Genomic DNA, 15,476 nt, shown 5'->3' on the forward strand with positions numbered 1-15,476 from the left:
TGTGCTGTAAATTGGGCTGAGGGGAAGGCAAGGAAAAGCTGCTCCCTTGTTTGTGCCCACGGCCTCCAGGGGGACAAGGATGGAGGAGGCGATGTGGCTGTGCTCTGGGATGGCCAGGAGCCTCCCATTCCCTCCCACGCCTGTCCCCATGGAAAGCACCAAAGCTACTGCCAGCTCTGAAACAGCCAACTGTGAATCCCTTGCTCTTCCCAAAGGGAACCGTTCCACACGGCATAGCCCAGGCCCACCCAGGCCCCTGCTGGGCTTGGCACAAAGAGAGCAGCAGCTTTCTCACTCACCCGCCGGGTCTCCATCCGCCTGTTGGCACGAGCAGTGACCAAAAGTAAGTGTCCAAAGGTCCTTGGCCTTTGTGGGGTCTAAACCACAGTGTCCAAAGGCCCTTGGCCTTTGTGGGGTCTAAACCACAGTGTCCAAAGGCCTTTGGCCTTTGCAGGGTCTAAACACCGGTGTCCAAAGGCCTTTGGCCTTTGCAGGGTCTAAACACCGGTGTCCAAAGGCCTTTGGCCTTTGCGGGGTTTAAACGCTAGTGTCCAAATGCCTTTGGCCTTTGCGGGGTCTAGACACCAATCTCCAAAGGTCCTTGGCCTTTGCAGGGTCAACAGCACACAAAGTGCTGTCAGCCTTTGCAAAGTCCAAGCACCAAGGTTCGCCAGCTGTTGACAGCTCCAGGGTCTAAACCCCAATAGCCAGGAGCTGTTGATTGTTGCCAGGGTCCACCCCCCAACATTCCATGGCCTGTTGACAGTTGCCAGGGTCTAACCTCCAACATTCCATGGCCTGTTGACGGTTGCTGGGGTAAGAAGCCCAGCATTCCAGGGGCTGTTGGAGAAGCCCTTCCTGGCTCTCCCCCATCCCAGCTCCCTGTTGGCCCTGGCACCTGCCCTACCTTCCCCGTGTCCCCAGAGCCCTGCTGGGCAGGGACCTGGCTCATAGCATGAGTTCAAAGTTGCTGGTCCAGACAACATCAGTTTTAAGGCTCAGCATTCTCACGACCTGCATGCTCTTTAGGGATGTGCTTAGTTCCTGAGTCACAGAAATTCTGTCTTCCCTGACAAAGGGGAGATGTAAGAAAAAGGCTAAAAAGGTTCTTGGTGCTTACAAATACTCATGGAAAGTAAAGGTTTGCATTTAGAACGGCCACATGATGAGAAAAATGGTGTTTGAGGGGCTTTTCAGATTCCTACAGAGAAAAGCCGAGAGCTGCAGTGTTTAAGGCTCATAAAATGGATTAAGGATCCTGAGACAGCCACAAGTGCATTTTTTTCCTCTGCTATCTCTTTGGCAATATATCATTAGGTGTTCTAGGCAGAAGAAAAGTCTTGCTGCTTACATCAAAGATTCCTCACTAGGCCCAGACCTTCAAGAACCATATGGGTCTGTTTGGAAAAGCGTTGGCAAAGGTTTTTTGCCCTCATCTTTGGTAGTGTTTGCCTGCATCCTAGGAGGATTTGTGTGTCCCAGTTGACAGGAACTGGCTTCTGAGCAGGGCACAAATCCTCCGTGGAAGAGAAGAGCTGCACCTGCCTTCTCCAGGGCCTGACTCTCCCAAGACTGACGGCCCAAGGATGTCACTGCCAAGTAAAGCTTCAGAGACCAAGGCAGATTCAAGTCTCTTCTTTCACAAGAGCAGCCTGGGACTCCTTGAGCAGAGCTGCAAAGGAGCACGACAGCTCCTGGTGAAGGTCTGACAGCTCCTGACTGGCCCTTGCACAGCTCTCAATGTAGTTCTTCCCATGCTGTCGGTCCCGGGCCAGCTGTGACTGCAGCAGGGACACCTGGAAGAGGCAACGGCCCGGCTCAGACAAGCCCACGCTGGCAGGAGCATCCGCAGCCCCATGGAACCGGCTGTCGGGGCAGACACAGCCTCCAAGTCCAGCCCTCACCAACACTCTGCCCTTGGGGAAGGGGAAAGGAACAGTCTCCCAGACTGCCCCTCAACAGAGCTCAGAGGATCAACAGGTCCACTTCATGGCTGGCAAACCCTTCCCACGTACATCCCTCAGCCACCACAGGTCTATTAGAGAGAGTTCCGACAGCATTTAGGAACCCAGCTCTGATTTCCAAAGCACAAACCTGGGCCACTGACCCCTTTCTCCACAGGCTGTGCCTCAGCATGAGGACTGCTCCTTCCCTCTGCTTCCCTCTGTGATAAACTAAGATTAGACAACTCCGAGTAAAGGAAGTTACTAGTTGTAAGTTATGAGGTTCCATACATTAGAGGTTAAAACGTCGTTTATAAAAGCTGTAAAATCCCCGTTCCGTACCCCAGATCCTGTCCCCTCCCTCCTCCCTTGGAAACCCCACTTACCTGTCTCATCGTCCTAGGCTACCGACCCCATGCTGAACGTTCAAGTTGAAAAGTTACTAACTATACCCCATTAGTGGTGTTGGGGGTTAGGTTTGTTCCTTCTTTCTCTAAAGAATTTTTTCCCCACAAGTTACCAAGGGGACCAAGTGTTGGATACTTGAGAGTACTTAACTGAAACAAAGAGGTGGACAAAAGGTGGAAGGGGGAGATAAAGCAGGTAAAAGACAAAGCTTGAGGCAGCTGCGTGCTTTTTCTGCTTCCGGCGTTCGGGGAGACGCGTGTCTGCCGCTCCTGGAGGAGCTCAGCCGCCGCAAAGCACGCCGAGGGGAGAACGGCTGTTGCTGGCTGGAGGAGTTTCACTGTGGCCAAAGGGATCCAGTCCTGGGAAATCTACTATCACCGGTTCGACCTGAATCCTGAGTTTTTTCTCTGCCACTTGCGGAGGCTGGGCCGCTTTTCTGCCTCGTCTTCGAGCTTCTTCGGCGCTGCTCCTCTTGCTGCAGCGTGACCCTGCACCCCCTGTGCTGCCGGGACATCCTGCCCCTGCCTGCCGGGACACCCTGCCATCCCAGCTACCAGCCCGGGACTTTTCCACTGTTCCAGCTTGGTGCTCTGAGGATCCTGCAGGGACACCGAAACCAAACTGCCCTGGGTTTTGTGAAACAAAGCCCTCAAGGTTCTTGGTACTTTTGTCGTTTGTCATTAATGCTGTAGTTGTTTGGTGGGGGGGGGGAGTTTTTTTGTGTTTGTTTGCTTTGTATTACATACTAGTAAAGAACTGCTATTCCTATTTCCCAAATCTTTGCCAAAGAGCCTCTGATTGTAATTTTACCTAGCAGATACCTGTCTTCCTAAACCAAGACAGTAGGGCATGCCTCTGACCCAACCCCTTTGTAATAAAGGCAATTAAGGAGGAAACATTGTCTCCTGCCCATTTTTAGCACCCTCTACTTCCCTTCCAGAGCTACTGGAGGACTCTTGTACTTGAGCTGCTGCACAGCCATGCCAGACATGAGGGGAACGTGGTGCTTGGGGTCTTTTGGTGCTTTCTGGAGGCCTTTTAGCACCCCAAGCCCCATTCTACACGCCCCCATTTTTTTATTATACGTTAACTCTGGCTTTAACTGATTTATATTTTTTCATATTCATTATGCTTCTAGTCAACTTTACTTCACTTCCAGGGACTCTTAAAGGTGTTTTGGAGGTTTTCTTGGTTTTGCCACCTTTGAGTGCGCAATCTGCCTTTTCCCCCCGCCATTGTTTAAATATAACAAAAATATAGCCTTGAGTATTTCACAGTTATTCACATGTATTCCGTTTGTGTCAGTCTTGTTGAAATTTTGAGGAGGTTTTGAGGCTGTTTTGGGTCCCGGCCCAGCCGCTCCCTGAGGGGAGTTTGTCTGAGGCGGGGCCCGCTCCTGCCCCGCCCCCATCCCGCCCAGCCAATCCCTGAGGGCACTTTTCCCCGCCCGCGGGTTGGGCGGGAGCCGCCGCCCCCCCACTGTCAGTCCCTGAGGGGCTTCGGCTGAGGCGGGAACTTCTCCCCGCCGGCCCCTGGCCGATCGCTCCCGCCCCTGCCCTGCCTGGCTCCCAGTGGGCCCCAGTGACTCTGAATTTTCCCCAGCTGCCCCAGTCTGGACTGCTCTCCACTGGTTTATTCTCCTCCCTCCCCAGGTAGGGGAGATCCGGCGCCCTCCGCTCCCACCCCCCAGAGCGTAAAATTCACATCGCTAGAGGTTCGTGTCCACAAAGGAGGCAGAGGAGTCCTGTAAAAGTCCCTGGAGTCAAACAAAGGGACAATGTCCATCAGGCCTGCATCCAACGGGGTCTTTCTCAATTAACTGGAGCAAGTAACCTTCTTTTGTCCTCATTGCCTTTCTCCCTTGGCTGAGGTACTGGCATGATACCGGGAATTTCCTGATCCACCTATCCATGTCCCCCCGTACTATGTGCCCTCTGTAAAACACATGATCCACAATTGCCACTAGATAAATCCATTGAAATTTTTTAGTAAGCTTTATTAATTGACATGGACTGCTCCTCAGCCAAGGTCATGCTAAACTCCTGAACTTGGGGAAGAGGAATAAAGACTTTATGGGATTTTGAGGATGAGGTGGTATTTTGCTGAAGCCAAAAGGTTCTTAAGTTAAAGAAGGAAAGTTGTTGGTTCCGTGTGTTGCTCTTTGTGGCTTGGATATGTTCTGGATGGTTTGTTGCGTGTTGCTGTGAGCTGGGAGAGGGGTGGGGTTGAAGATCTGACTAAAAAGGCAGTAGGATGAGAGGGGAGGGGACAGAAGAGTAGGCAGTCGGAGAGAGTGGAAGTTCCCTTGTACCCAGGCAATGGGAAAGGGGACAGGGACCGCCCCGGCCAGGAAGGCTATAAAATTGTCCTGGGTTGTAGTATAGGATGTGCACCGAGTATTCTATCACCATCTTCATGAACTGTTGAATCCAGGTGGGGCAGTGTTTTTCCAGACCCCCTCCCTCTGGGCCATTACCTTCTCTTAATGGCCCATCAAATGCCTTGCCCATGACTCATGGAGAACTCCCTCCAGGAGCTATCTCTGTTTAATGGGCCATCAGGGACCCCCTGCATGACTCATCATCCCATTGTGAGATGCTCCGCCCAGGGGGAGGAACCAAGCATTCCAGCCTGGATATAATCTGGGATGTGGGACAGTACAAGCAGCCCTTACCCACTGGATTCCCAGAGGACCAGAGCTACCAGACCTTTCTACGGGATCACTGCTTCAGGAAGACCACCTCACCTGGACTGCTTCCATCACCCTGCTCAAGTTGTATTCTGACTCTGTCAGTGGTCTTCTGTATTATTGCATCTATTTTATTTTACTTTCTTTCCTTTCTTCCTATTAAAATGTATCTCTGACTTGGAGCCTCTCATTTATTTTGCTTTCAAACCACGACACTGACGAATGGCAAGACATTGCCATTTGGGTAGAGAAGCTACCTGTGAAAGTCTGCAGGTAGATGCCCATGTCCCCAAGAGTTGGGCTAATGAGGAACACTGAAACAACGACCAGGTGGATCGGGCTGCAAAAATCGAGGTGTTACAGATAGATTTGGATTGGCAACACACGGGACAATTGTTCCTTGCTTGATGGGCCCTGATGCCTCAGGCCATCAGGGCAGAGATGCCACCTATAAGTAGGCACGAGACCGAAGGGTGGATCTAACCATGGGCAGCATCTCCCAGGTTATCCCCACTTGTGAGATGTGAGCTCAGATCAAGCAAGCAAAGTGAGTGAAGCCCCTGTGATATGGGGGGCCGTGCTCCAAACATAAGTATGGGGAAGCCTGGCAGACTGATTACATTACACTGCCCCAGACCCACCAAGGCAAGTGCTACATGCTCACAGTGGTAGAAGCCACCAGTGGATGGCTGGAGACCTAGCCGGCCACACTACTGCCCGGAACACCATCCTGGGTCTTGAAAAGCAGGTCCTTTGGAGGCATGGTACCCACAAGAGAACTGAGTCCAGCAATGGGACTCATTTCAGGAATAGCCTTATAAACACCTGGGCTAGAGAACACGGCATTGAGTGGGTAGACCGTATCCCCTACCATGCACCATCTGCCAGGAAAGTTGAGCAGTGCAATGAACTCTTAAAAAGAACCTTGAAGGCAATGGGGGGGTGGGACCTTCAAGGAGTGGGACGTGCATTTAGCAAAGGCTACACGGTTACTTAACACCGGAGGTTCCAGCAACCAAGCTGGCCATTCCCAATCCCAACCCCCGTGTACGGCAGGTGGAGACAAGGTTCTGGTGTTGCCTATGAGAGGTATGCTAGGAAAGACTGTTTGGGTTAATTCTGCCTTGAGGAAAGACAAACCCATTGCTGGGGTTGTCTTTGTTCAGGGACCAGGTTGCACTTGGTGGGTGATGCGGAAAGATGGAGAAACACGATGTATATCTCAGGGGGATCTTGGTTTTGGGTGAATTGCCTGAGACATTGTGCCTGTATCCATATCTGCATGTATGTATGGATGTATATAATTAGGATAATACATGGATGTATGTTGAAATAAGTCAGCTGAGACTCCATTTTCTTTATGCAGGAAAAGCCAAGTCTTTATGCACTTAACTCAATTTATACAGTTTTCACAGACCTTGGGTGCAACAACCCTACAAAACTACAAGCCACTGGTTGGTAGTTTTCTTGCTACTTCATTTCTTGGTCAGAGGGTGATTTGCGTCTGCTAAGGTTCAGGTTGTTTACATTTTTCCTTTGTGCGTTTTCATGGAGCAGATCTAATGTTTATGCAGATGCCCTTATTTTTCTCCCCAAGAATAGATTGTTGCGCTAATGAACTTTTCATGCTCAAGATTGTTTTGTATGAGAACTTGTGAGTTATCTGCACTTAGCTAAAGTAGCAGGGCCTAATCCATATTTCATAAGACTTTTCTTTTATAACATCTTTTACCTGTCTGCAACATATGTGTATAGTTTAAAAGTCAAAGTTTGATGTAACATGTTGGCATGGGAAAAAATTCAGGATGGAAAATGTTGTGGGTTTGGAGGCGGGGGGGGTGTGTTTGGTGAATTTTCTCCCATATGTGACCTGAGAAGGGAGATGTGGCAAGGAGAGGGCAGTTGATGGCCCTGGGGAATGAATGAGGGGCAACTGAAATACAAAAGAACTGGCCAGTGACCCTCCCACTCCACTGGAAGGCTCCAGGCAGGGCGGGCGGGATCGGGCGCTGCCTTGCTGAGGAAGAACCAGCCGGCTATGCTGGGAGCAGGGCAGTTTGGGCAGGTTTTGGTGCTGGACCCAGCACTGCTTCAGAATTCTCCTTGCCACCCACAGGCGAGCCGGTTGCTTGCAGCAGCTGTTGGTTGACAGGGACTTTTCGACACTTGCCATCGCAAGGAAGACCCTCACCATCTGCATGGGTGCTTCGGGGGAAACCAGACCACCCCACCTATTCTCTCCCTCTCTGGAGAGAGGGAGCCCCAGCTGCTGTTTGCCTGGAACCTCACCAGAGCTGCCATCGCCAGGATGCTGCAACAGACAGGTGAGAACCTGGGAAAACCAGGCCCCCACCTTCTCTCTCTCCCTGAGGCTGCCCTTAACCCCTGGGATGGCTCAGAGCTCGCATCAGTGGCCCCCTGAAGCTGCCTGAGCCAACGGTGCCCTCTGCCCAGGTGGGGCATAACTACAGCAAAGTGAGAACTGCTTAATGGGTGGGAAAAGTCTGTTCCTGCTTTGGGGGGCTGTTGTTGTTCATTCTCTCTTGTTACGTATGTGTATACATGTATTCCAGTAAAGAACTGTTATTCCTTTTCCCAGATCTTTGCCTGGAAGCCCTGCAATTTCAAGTTATAATAAATTAGAAGGAGGGGGCTATCTTTCCATTTCAGGAAGATTCCCAGCTTTCTTGGCAGACATCTGTCTTTTAAACCAGGACAATCTGCTGTCATTAATGGAAGAATTGACCTAGGTGGGAAAAGAACTCACAGAAGCACAGTTTCAGCCCTTGCCTAGGAATTGTTCCTGACCTCCACAAAACAGGGGCTTCCATGGTTTGTGGAATAGCCTTTGAGTGATCTCTACGCCCCGGATTTTATCTTCCTCAGAGTGCTCCTTCCCACAGTATGTCACACCTGTCTGGCACAGTTCCTATGCAGCTGGCATCCACTGTCACCAACAACAGGACCACTTTACCCACCACCAGTGAGAGGGAGCATGGATCATTACATTTTTCCCACATAAGATATGGAGCAGAAATCCCTGATGTAAATCCTGCCAATTCTTTCTCAAGATTTACATACAAGCAAAGATGCCTTGCAGAAAAATCTACCTTCTTGGATCCCTGGTGGTCAGTGGCACGAGCAGTGTACCCTGGAGGACGGTGCTGACTCCAGTCCTTTCTGACACCTTTGTTAGCAAAGCGGGGGATGGAGCAGAGTGTGCGCTCCCACAAAACCGGGAGGAGTGGCTGATGTGCCAGAGAGCCGTGCTGCCATCCACAGGGACGACAGTTCGAGGGTGACAGTTCAACGCCAAGTGCTGAGTGCTGTCCTTGGGAAGGAACAACCACAGGCACCCGTATCTTCTGGGGTGGAAAACTGAGGTTAGGCAGGGTCCTGCTGGGCACCAGGATGCCCATGGGCCAGCAGTGTGCTCCTGCAGCAACGCAGAACAGAGCCCTGGGCTGCACTGGGAGCTGTGACTCGGCTGGTGAAGGGAGGGGATCCTTCCCCTCTGCCCCCCACCAGTGAGGCCAGCCCTGGGGTGCTGGGCCCAGAGCTGGGCTGCCCAGTAGAGGAGACAGGGACAGACTGGACAGAGGCCAGCACAGGGCCATGAAGGTGATGGGGGGACTGGAGCATCTCTGCCATGAGGAGAGGCTGAGAGAGCTGGGACTGCCCAGCCTAGAGCAGAGCAGGCTCAGGGCATCTCACCCCTGGGGATAAATACCTGGGGGGAGGCTGCAGAGGGGACAGGGCCAGGGACAGCCCCAGGGGCCAGAGGCACAAGGTGACACACAGGAGGGGCCCTCCGAGCTCAGGAGACACTTCTGCACTGGGAGGGCGGCTGAGCACTGGTGCAGGTGCCCAGGGAAATGGTGGAGTGTCCATCCCTGGAGGGACTCAAAAGCCCCCTGGACACATCCTGGGCAGCTGCCCCTGGGTGGCTCTGATGGAGCAGGGGCTGGGCAAGGTGACCTCCAGAGGTGCCTCACCCAGCCTGAGGTTCTGTGACTCTGAGAAAAAACGGGTTGCAGTTTCCTAAGGACAAATGGAAAAGCTCCACACATGGCAGGTTTCTCCTGCCCTCACCAAAGTGGTTCATGTCACATGTTTCCCTTCTGCACATTCCTCCCTGGAGGGAGGATGCCCCTAAGGTCACTCCTTGAGGCAGAGAGAAGTGTTTGCCTGTTGGAGTCCAGGGCATTCCTTTGGGCACCCTGGGAGGCCACAGACCTCGGCAGAGAGGTCTGGGACCCTAGCAAGAGGGTTAGAGATCTGTACAGGGGGGTCTGGAATCTGTACAGGGGGGTTGGAGACCCTGGCACAGAGCCCAGAGAGACACTGTCTTTGACTTCAGTCCATGCAAAAAAGCTTCTAACACTGAGAGAAGAATTACAAGTCACAAAGATGTAACTGACAGTAGTGTAGTGTGTCGCAGGGTGGAAAATTTTGTAGTTTTAGGATTCTTAGTATGTAGGTGCATGGAGAACAAGATGGAGGATTTAGGGTGTTGCCCTGAGTTCTTCCTTCTTTTTCCCTTGGCGTCCATCTCCTGGTGACGGTGGCACAAAGTAGTTTAAGCAGATTGGGTCAGAGTAGAGTTGACCCCTTTAGTGTAGGTAATAGGCATTGGCACATAATTGCAAATAATAGACAGGTAGTTATCTGTATAAAAGGCAGCGACCTCCCATGGCGGGGGGAGTCGTCCTGTGTCCGAGCAGCTGTGAACATCTCAGCCGGGCACAGAGAAAATTGTAAGATAAGAAACTAATAAACAACGCGAGAAACCAAAGAGAAAAAGACCTTGAAGACTCCGCTTTTTTCTCGCGTCTGGCTCGGGGCCTTCAGAGGGCAAAAAGGGCCCACTCGAACCACCACCTGAATCTCGGGAAAAGAAAACCAAACCTGAGATTTGCCCATGGTCATTGGTTTGGGTGATCAGTCTTTACTTAAGAACTGGTTTTGCTGGCTTGAAGGGAATTGCTTCAATGTTGCTTCAAATAGAACTCACTATACTGGAAGCTATAGTTCTCTGTACTGGGTAGTAAGTAATTCTGAGAAAGATCTTTTCATTTAATCATGACCATAATAAACTCTTTATTTGCCTTCAAATACAACCTTCGTGCCATGGAACACAGTTATATAAAGGTTCAATTACACCTATACTATCCTTTAAACACAAACTACTGACTAAGTCTATGGCTGCATCCAGCGGCGTCCGGGCTCTTCTCTGAGAAGTCGAGGAAGCAAGGAGGTCCTTTCTGCACCTTGTGACTCAACAGGAGCGTCCTGCCTGCTCCCTGCACAGCTCTCCAGGTGGTCCTGCTGGTCCCGGGCCAGCTGTGACTGCAGCAGGGACACCTGGAAGAGGCAAAGGCCCGGCTCAGACAAGCCCACGCTGGCAGGAGCATCCGCAGCCCCACGGAACCGGCTGTCGGGGCAGACACAGCCTCCAAGTCCAGCCCTCACCAACACTCTGCCCTTGGGGAAGGGGAAAGGAACAGGCTCCCAGACTGCCCCTCAACAGAGCTCAGAGGATCAACAGGTCCACTTCATGGCTGGCAAACCCTTCCCACGTACATCCCTCAGCCACCACAGGTCTATTAGAGAGAGTTCCGACAGCATTTAGGAACCCAGCTCTGATTTCCAAAGCACAGACTTGGGCCACTGACCCCTTTCTCCACAGGCTGTGCCTCAGCACAAGGGCTACTGCTCCTCTGAGCTACTGAAGGACTCTTCCTGAGACGCCGATATAGTCTGCCGGTCAGACTGGGAGACAGGCAACATAAAGTGTCTTGGGGGAACACTCTCCTAAAAGTTCTGATTCTTCTCCCTTCAGGTTCCACCAGCATGTTGGATGGGAGAAAGGGTCACAGAAACCTGTCAGCAAGCGTGGAGCAAAAGGATCTGTGGCCATCAAGGCATGGAGATCTCTGCTCTGAGACTCTGAATTGCACCAGACAACACTGGGGGCAAAAAGCTCTCTCTGGGGGCTGTGCAAGAGAGGTCAGTGAGTGTCTGGGGACACGGGGCCAGAGAGGCAGCAGAGTGAAGGTGCCTTTGTTAAAGCCATGGGCTGCCACAAGAGAGAGAACAAACAGAAGGGTGTGCCCACAGCAGGCACAGGGAGAGGCAAGGAAACAAGCAGAGATCTCCAAAGCACTGCCTGGGCTAACATGTTGTGTTCCAGAGCAGCCCCGAGGCTCTGCACAGGCAGCGCACTTTACCTGCTCGCCAGTTCTCCTGGGCTCAGTAGTTGATTCAGGCTTCTTTGTCTTGACCTTCTGGAGACTCACACGCAGCTGGGACACTGCAGCCCGCAGCACTTGCACAGAGTCCTTCAAGCGCCGTTCTCTTGCTCGGGACTCCTCCAGCTGCTGCAGCAGCTGCTTCTCTCGAGCTGCCTGGGTAGCCTCCATCTGCTGCACTGTGTCCTGCAGTATGTGGATCTGGAAGATGGATGCACAGAGCCTCAGGGACAGGGCTGCTTCTGAGGCTCAGAGTGGGCAGTAGGGAGAGCAAGAATGGAGAAATGACGTCAAGCAAAAAACACGCCGGAAATAGAAAGCCCAGAAGCAAGGATTGTAATGGAGACAAATGTGGAGAAAACAGGGAGAGGGAGGCAAGGGCCATCCTTGAGGCTGCAGCTCTGAACACCGGCTGAACTGGCTGTGCTGGAAGTGCCCTCCCCAGCCTGCCACAGCCACGTCTGTGTCCCCACATTGCTCAGGGCCTGGCACAGGCACCAACTCTGCCTGGGACAACACTGCTAACAGAGGGACAGAGAAGCTCCAAAGGAGTCCGCTGCAGCCTCTCCTCCCACATTTCCTGCTGGGAGCCGGCAGAGAATGGGTGAAAACAGTGGCAGCACGCGGCACCACATGCAGACTTGGCCTCAGGGTTCAGCAGCAGCACAAGGCAGAGCACGGCAGCAGTGGATGCTGCTGGGAGGGAAAAGAGCTTGGGGCCTCCCAGCCAAAGGTGGTGGTGTGTGTCCCTGGAGAAGAGGATGCCAGTGCACTGCTTACCAGGGCGTGGAGCTCGTCCACTTCTCTTCTATATTCAGAACAGAGCTGCTGGGTCTCCTGAAGAGCAGAACGAAGCTGAGTCACCTGAGTGTTCAGTGCCAGGTTCTTTTCTTCCAGCGATCTGAGGCACGGGTTCTGTGATCTACAAGTTGCAAATATGGAGAGACATGAGTTGCTTGCTCCTGACTCCCACAGTCAGGTATTCCAGGACAACATGGCTCAAGATCCCCACACCTGAGTATGAAAAATGGGAGGCATGGAAAGTCGTCCAGAGAAGGCACATTTGTGCCATTTCAATGGCAAAGCAGGGCCCTCTGAGGGAGTGCCCAGGCCTTCCTTATGGCCTGGCACAGCACAGACAGCCCAGCCCAGCTTGACTTCAAGAGCCAAGCCTTCAGTTGCTGTTCCTGACCTATGACACTGGGTAGCTGCGCCCAAACAGGCCGGGCTGGCGAGCGAAAGCCCAGCCCCTGCTCACAGCCCTTCTCTCCTCAGCACTTCTAAGCTGCTCTGCTGGGGGACAGAACAGATTCTTGTCCTGGCTGACTCCTGACGCTGTAATGCTCTTGATAATGGACATGAAGGTACATCATCTTCCAGACACCCTGTCTTTAAGAGACTTGCAAACTACTTTGCATGATACAGTAAAATCTCATGACCATGGCAGCACTTGTAAAAAATCAGAACACACGGATTTTTCTCTGAACAACAACTACCTGAATGAAGAGACTGCAGTTTAAACTCTTGCAAAGTCAAGGAGTAGACTTGCCAGCTTTGTTTTAGTGTTGCTGGCTAAGCAGGCAGTAGCCCAAGTGACTTGTCCACCTTTACAGAGTGCGAGGGACCATCCAAAGGGGCCTTGGCGGGTTTGGCAGGTGGCTGCCCATCAACAATCAGCAAGAATCCTCAGAGGCTGTTGAGAATTCCAAAGAGCTTTTCCTGCTGCTCTCTAAGCAGTTCTAGGACCTGCCCCACACTTCTCAAGAGTGTGCTTGGAAGCAGAAGGCCCTCAAGACATTCAGCAGCAGCCTCTGGCTTCGTGCTACTCCCAATGTCCAAAGGTAAGAGCCTGGAATGCTGAAGATGAATCTTCAGTTCCAGAGATCGGGATCATGTCAAGCTACTTTGTAAGGAATGAGGGATATTCAATGCCCAGAACCAGGAACCAAACCCAAGAGACACTTGTGGTTTCACTCAACATCTGCATGGTTTAACTACTACTCAATTCAGGGTGGGTGGCTTGCTTTGGACTTCCCACAGGAGTGTGCTCAGCGGCACAAACAGGAGCCCAAGGCTCATGAGAGCTTTGCTGGCTTTAGGTGCCAGAAAAATAATCTTCACATGGTGGCATAGTTTTGGGTTTTTTTCTTGAGACTCTTCCATATTCTGTCCATAGAGTGTAAAAACATCTGGAAAGGATCTGCTCCCTGCCTTTACCTGGTCTCTGCCAGCTGCTTGGAAAGGTCATGTCTGTGCTGCTCCACGGCTGCCAGTTGGCCCTCAAGGGCAGCCTTCTCCTGGCACAGCAGCTCCTTCTCTCTGCACACCTGGGCCAGTGTGTGCCCTTGGCCAGAGGATTCCCGGTGCAGCCGCTCCAGAGCCCTCCTTGACGACTCTTGCTGCTGGGAAACCTGGAAGCGGGACAAGGTACAGGTCGAGCCCTTCCTCAGGAGCCCTGTGCAGAGCCAGCCAGTGCCAGCTCGCAGGCAGCCAGAGGACAAGGAGCACCTGTGCTCTGGGCTCAAAGTTTCACAGCATCTGCCCTATGCTGCTCTGATACCCTGAGCTCCAAAAGCCTCTGGCACTGCTCCCTTGCAAGTGCTGTGTCAGGCCCTGCTGGCTTTCCTGGGACCAGACAGCTCCTTCCCAACAAACATCCCTACTCCTGACTCCGTGTCGTCACTCAGAATTACCACATCTCCTACTACTGCCAAAACAATTTACTCTGAGCACCAGCAGTGCAGACGCTTTTCAGGCACTGGTCCAAAGCTCTGCTGGGTTTAGTCCCTCACTCTGCTCACCTGCTCTATTCCTTTCCACACCAAATCCAAGTTCCCATGTGTTCCCGCCCCTTGTGTGGGCACAGAAGAAGCAGCTCCCCATGCCCAGCTTTTGGCCTGGAGCTGATTGGAACAGCAAACTCCAGAGCTGTGTCAATCATTCCGGGCATGCCAGGAAACAGTCTGGCGGTCAATGGTCTCTGGCTGGAGCCAGGCACACAGACAAGGCTGCCTGCTGCAGCCCAGGCTGCCTTGCCCAAGCAGGCCTGGACTGACGGGGATATAGAGTCCCACCTCTTTATGGGAAACCTCATTGGAATAATTCAGGGATGTTGTAGTGGACTAAAGGTCAATGTCAGGGCCTACCTGGAGATGAGACTGGCCCATGCCAGTGTCAGGAGCCCTTCCCTTTGGGATTGCCAAATCTTTCTTCCAAGTCCTATTGGCAATTTCACTCTTGTGCGGTGCAGCACTCAGGACTTGAGCGTCCTGTCTCCCTTTGAGTTCTTTTCCTGTCAGATTCAAGGTGGCAGCAGCCCCATGCTCCAAGTCCTCCTGCATGCCTTCCCTCTCCATTTCTGGTTGCTGGGTTATGTCATTCCAACTTTGCATGTGGGGTGCACGCATTTCATTCTTCTTTTCCAGATCTCTCACCTTCTGCTCGTACAATTCCCGTTCATGCTGCCAAAACAGGGAGAAAAAGGGTCCCTCATTCCCTCTCCCAGTTTGCTTTTCATACCACAAATGGACTCCTGCAGCAGGGGCAGGCACGAGCTGCCCCTCTCTCTCTGCCTCTCGGGATGCCGCAGACCTTTGCTGGGCCCCCCTTGATGCTGCATCTTTCCCAGCTCACTCAGCCCCTCCCAGCTTCCTTTCTGCCCTTCCCCGACTTCTTGCAGCTCCACTCCCCTGTTCCTTTGGGGAGGAGCTGCCAGAACTGCAGCCAGGATTTCAAGTCCATGCCAAGCAGGATTTAGGCAGTGCCACGAGGCTGTGCTCTCCATCAGGGAGGAAGGGAAGAGCAAACACCCCCAGCATTTCATTCCCTGGAGCTGGGCCCAACAGGACTGGATTCTCACCTCTCCTGTGTAGAGTTTCCATGGCACCATCCCCATGGCCAACTGCCCTCTTGGAGCAGCCGTGGCCAGACCAGTCTGTCATTCTCTGCTGCCACTCAGGACGAGTCCTGCCCTTGCAGGCACGTTGTATTGCACTAAGTAGTTAGTTCGTTTTGCACTGGGTGTTCCTGGTCACACCTTCCCGTGCACCTTTGCGCCCTCTTCACCTGATACACTCTATCTCTCCCCTCCCCCTGAGTCAGCCCCCACTGGTCAACAGACTCCCCTCCCCTCCCCGTCTCCCCTAGGGCTTCAAACTCCCCACACGGGGGATCTCACCCTCTCTT

General features: G+C 52.6%; 1 protein-coding gene across 1 annotated transcript; it reads right to left on the reverse strand.

Annotated features, from left to right (window-relative positions):
• Positions 1-10,167: 10,167 nt before the first annotated feature.
• LOC136298507 (uncharacterized) lies at positions 10,168-12,664 on the reverse strand. Its single transcript, XM_066199246.1, has 4 exons — positions 12,660-12,664; positions 12,072-12,213; positions 11,271-11,492; positions 10,168-10,404 (listed from the first exon to the last, which is right to left on the reverse strand). The coding sequence occupies exons 1-4, from the start codon at positions 12,662-12,664 to the stop codon at positions 10,240-10,242; spliced, it is 534 nt and encodes a 177-aa protein (XP_066055343.1). The 3' UTR covers positions 10,168-10,239.
• Between the last annotated feature and the right edge of the window lie 2,812 nt (positions 12,665-15,476).

Source organism: Chamaea fasciata, unplaced genomic scaffold (genome assembly GCF_029207755.1).
Source record: "Chamaea fasciata isolate MVZ Bird 193981 ecotype frontalis unplaced genomic scaffold, bChaFas1.0.hap1 SCAF_17, whole genome shotgun sequence".
NCBI lineage: Eukaryota > Metazoa > Chordata > Aves > Passeriformes > Sylviidae > Chamaea > Chamaea fasciata.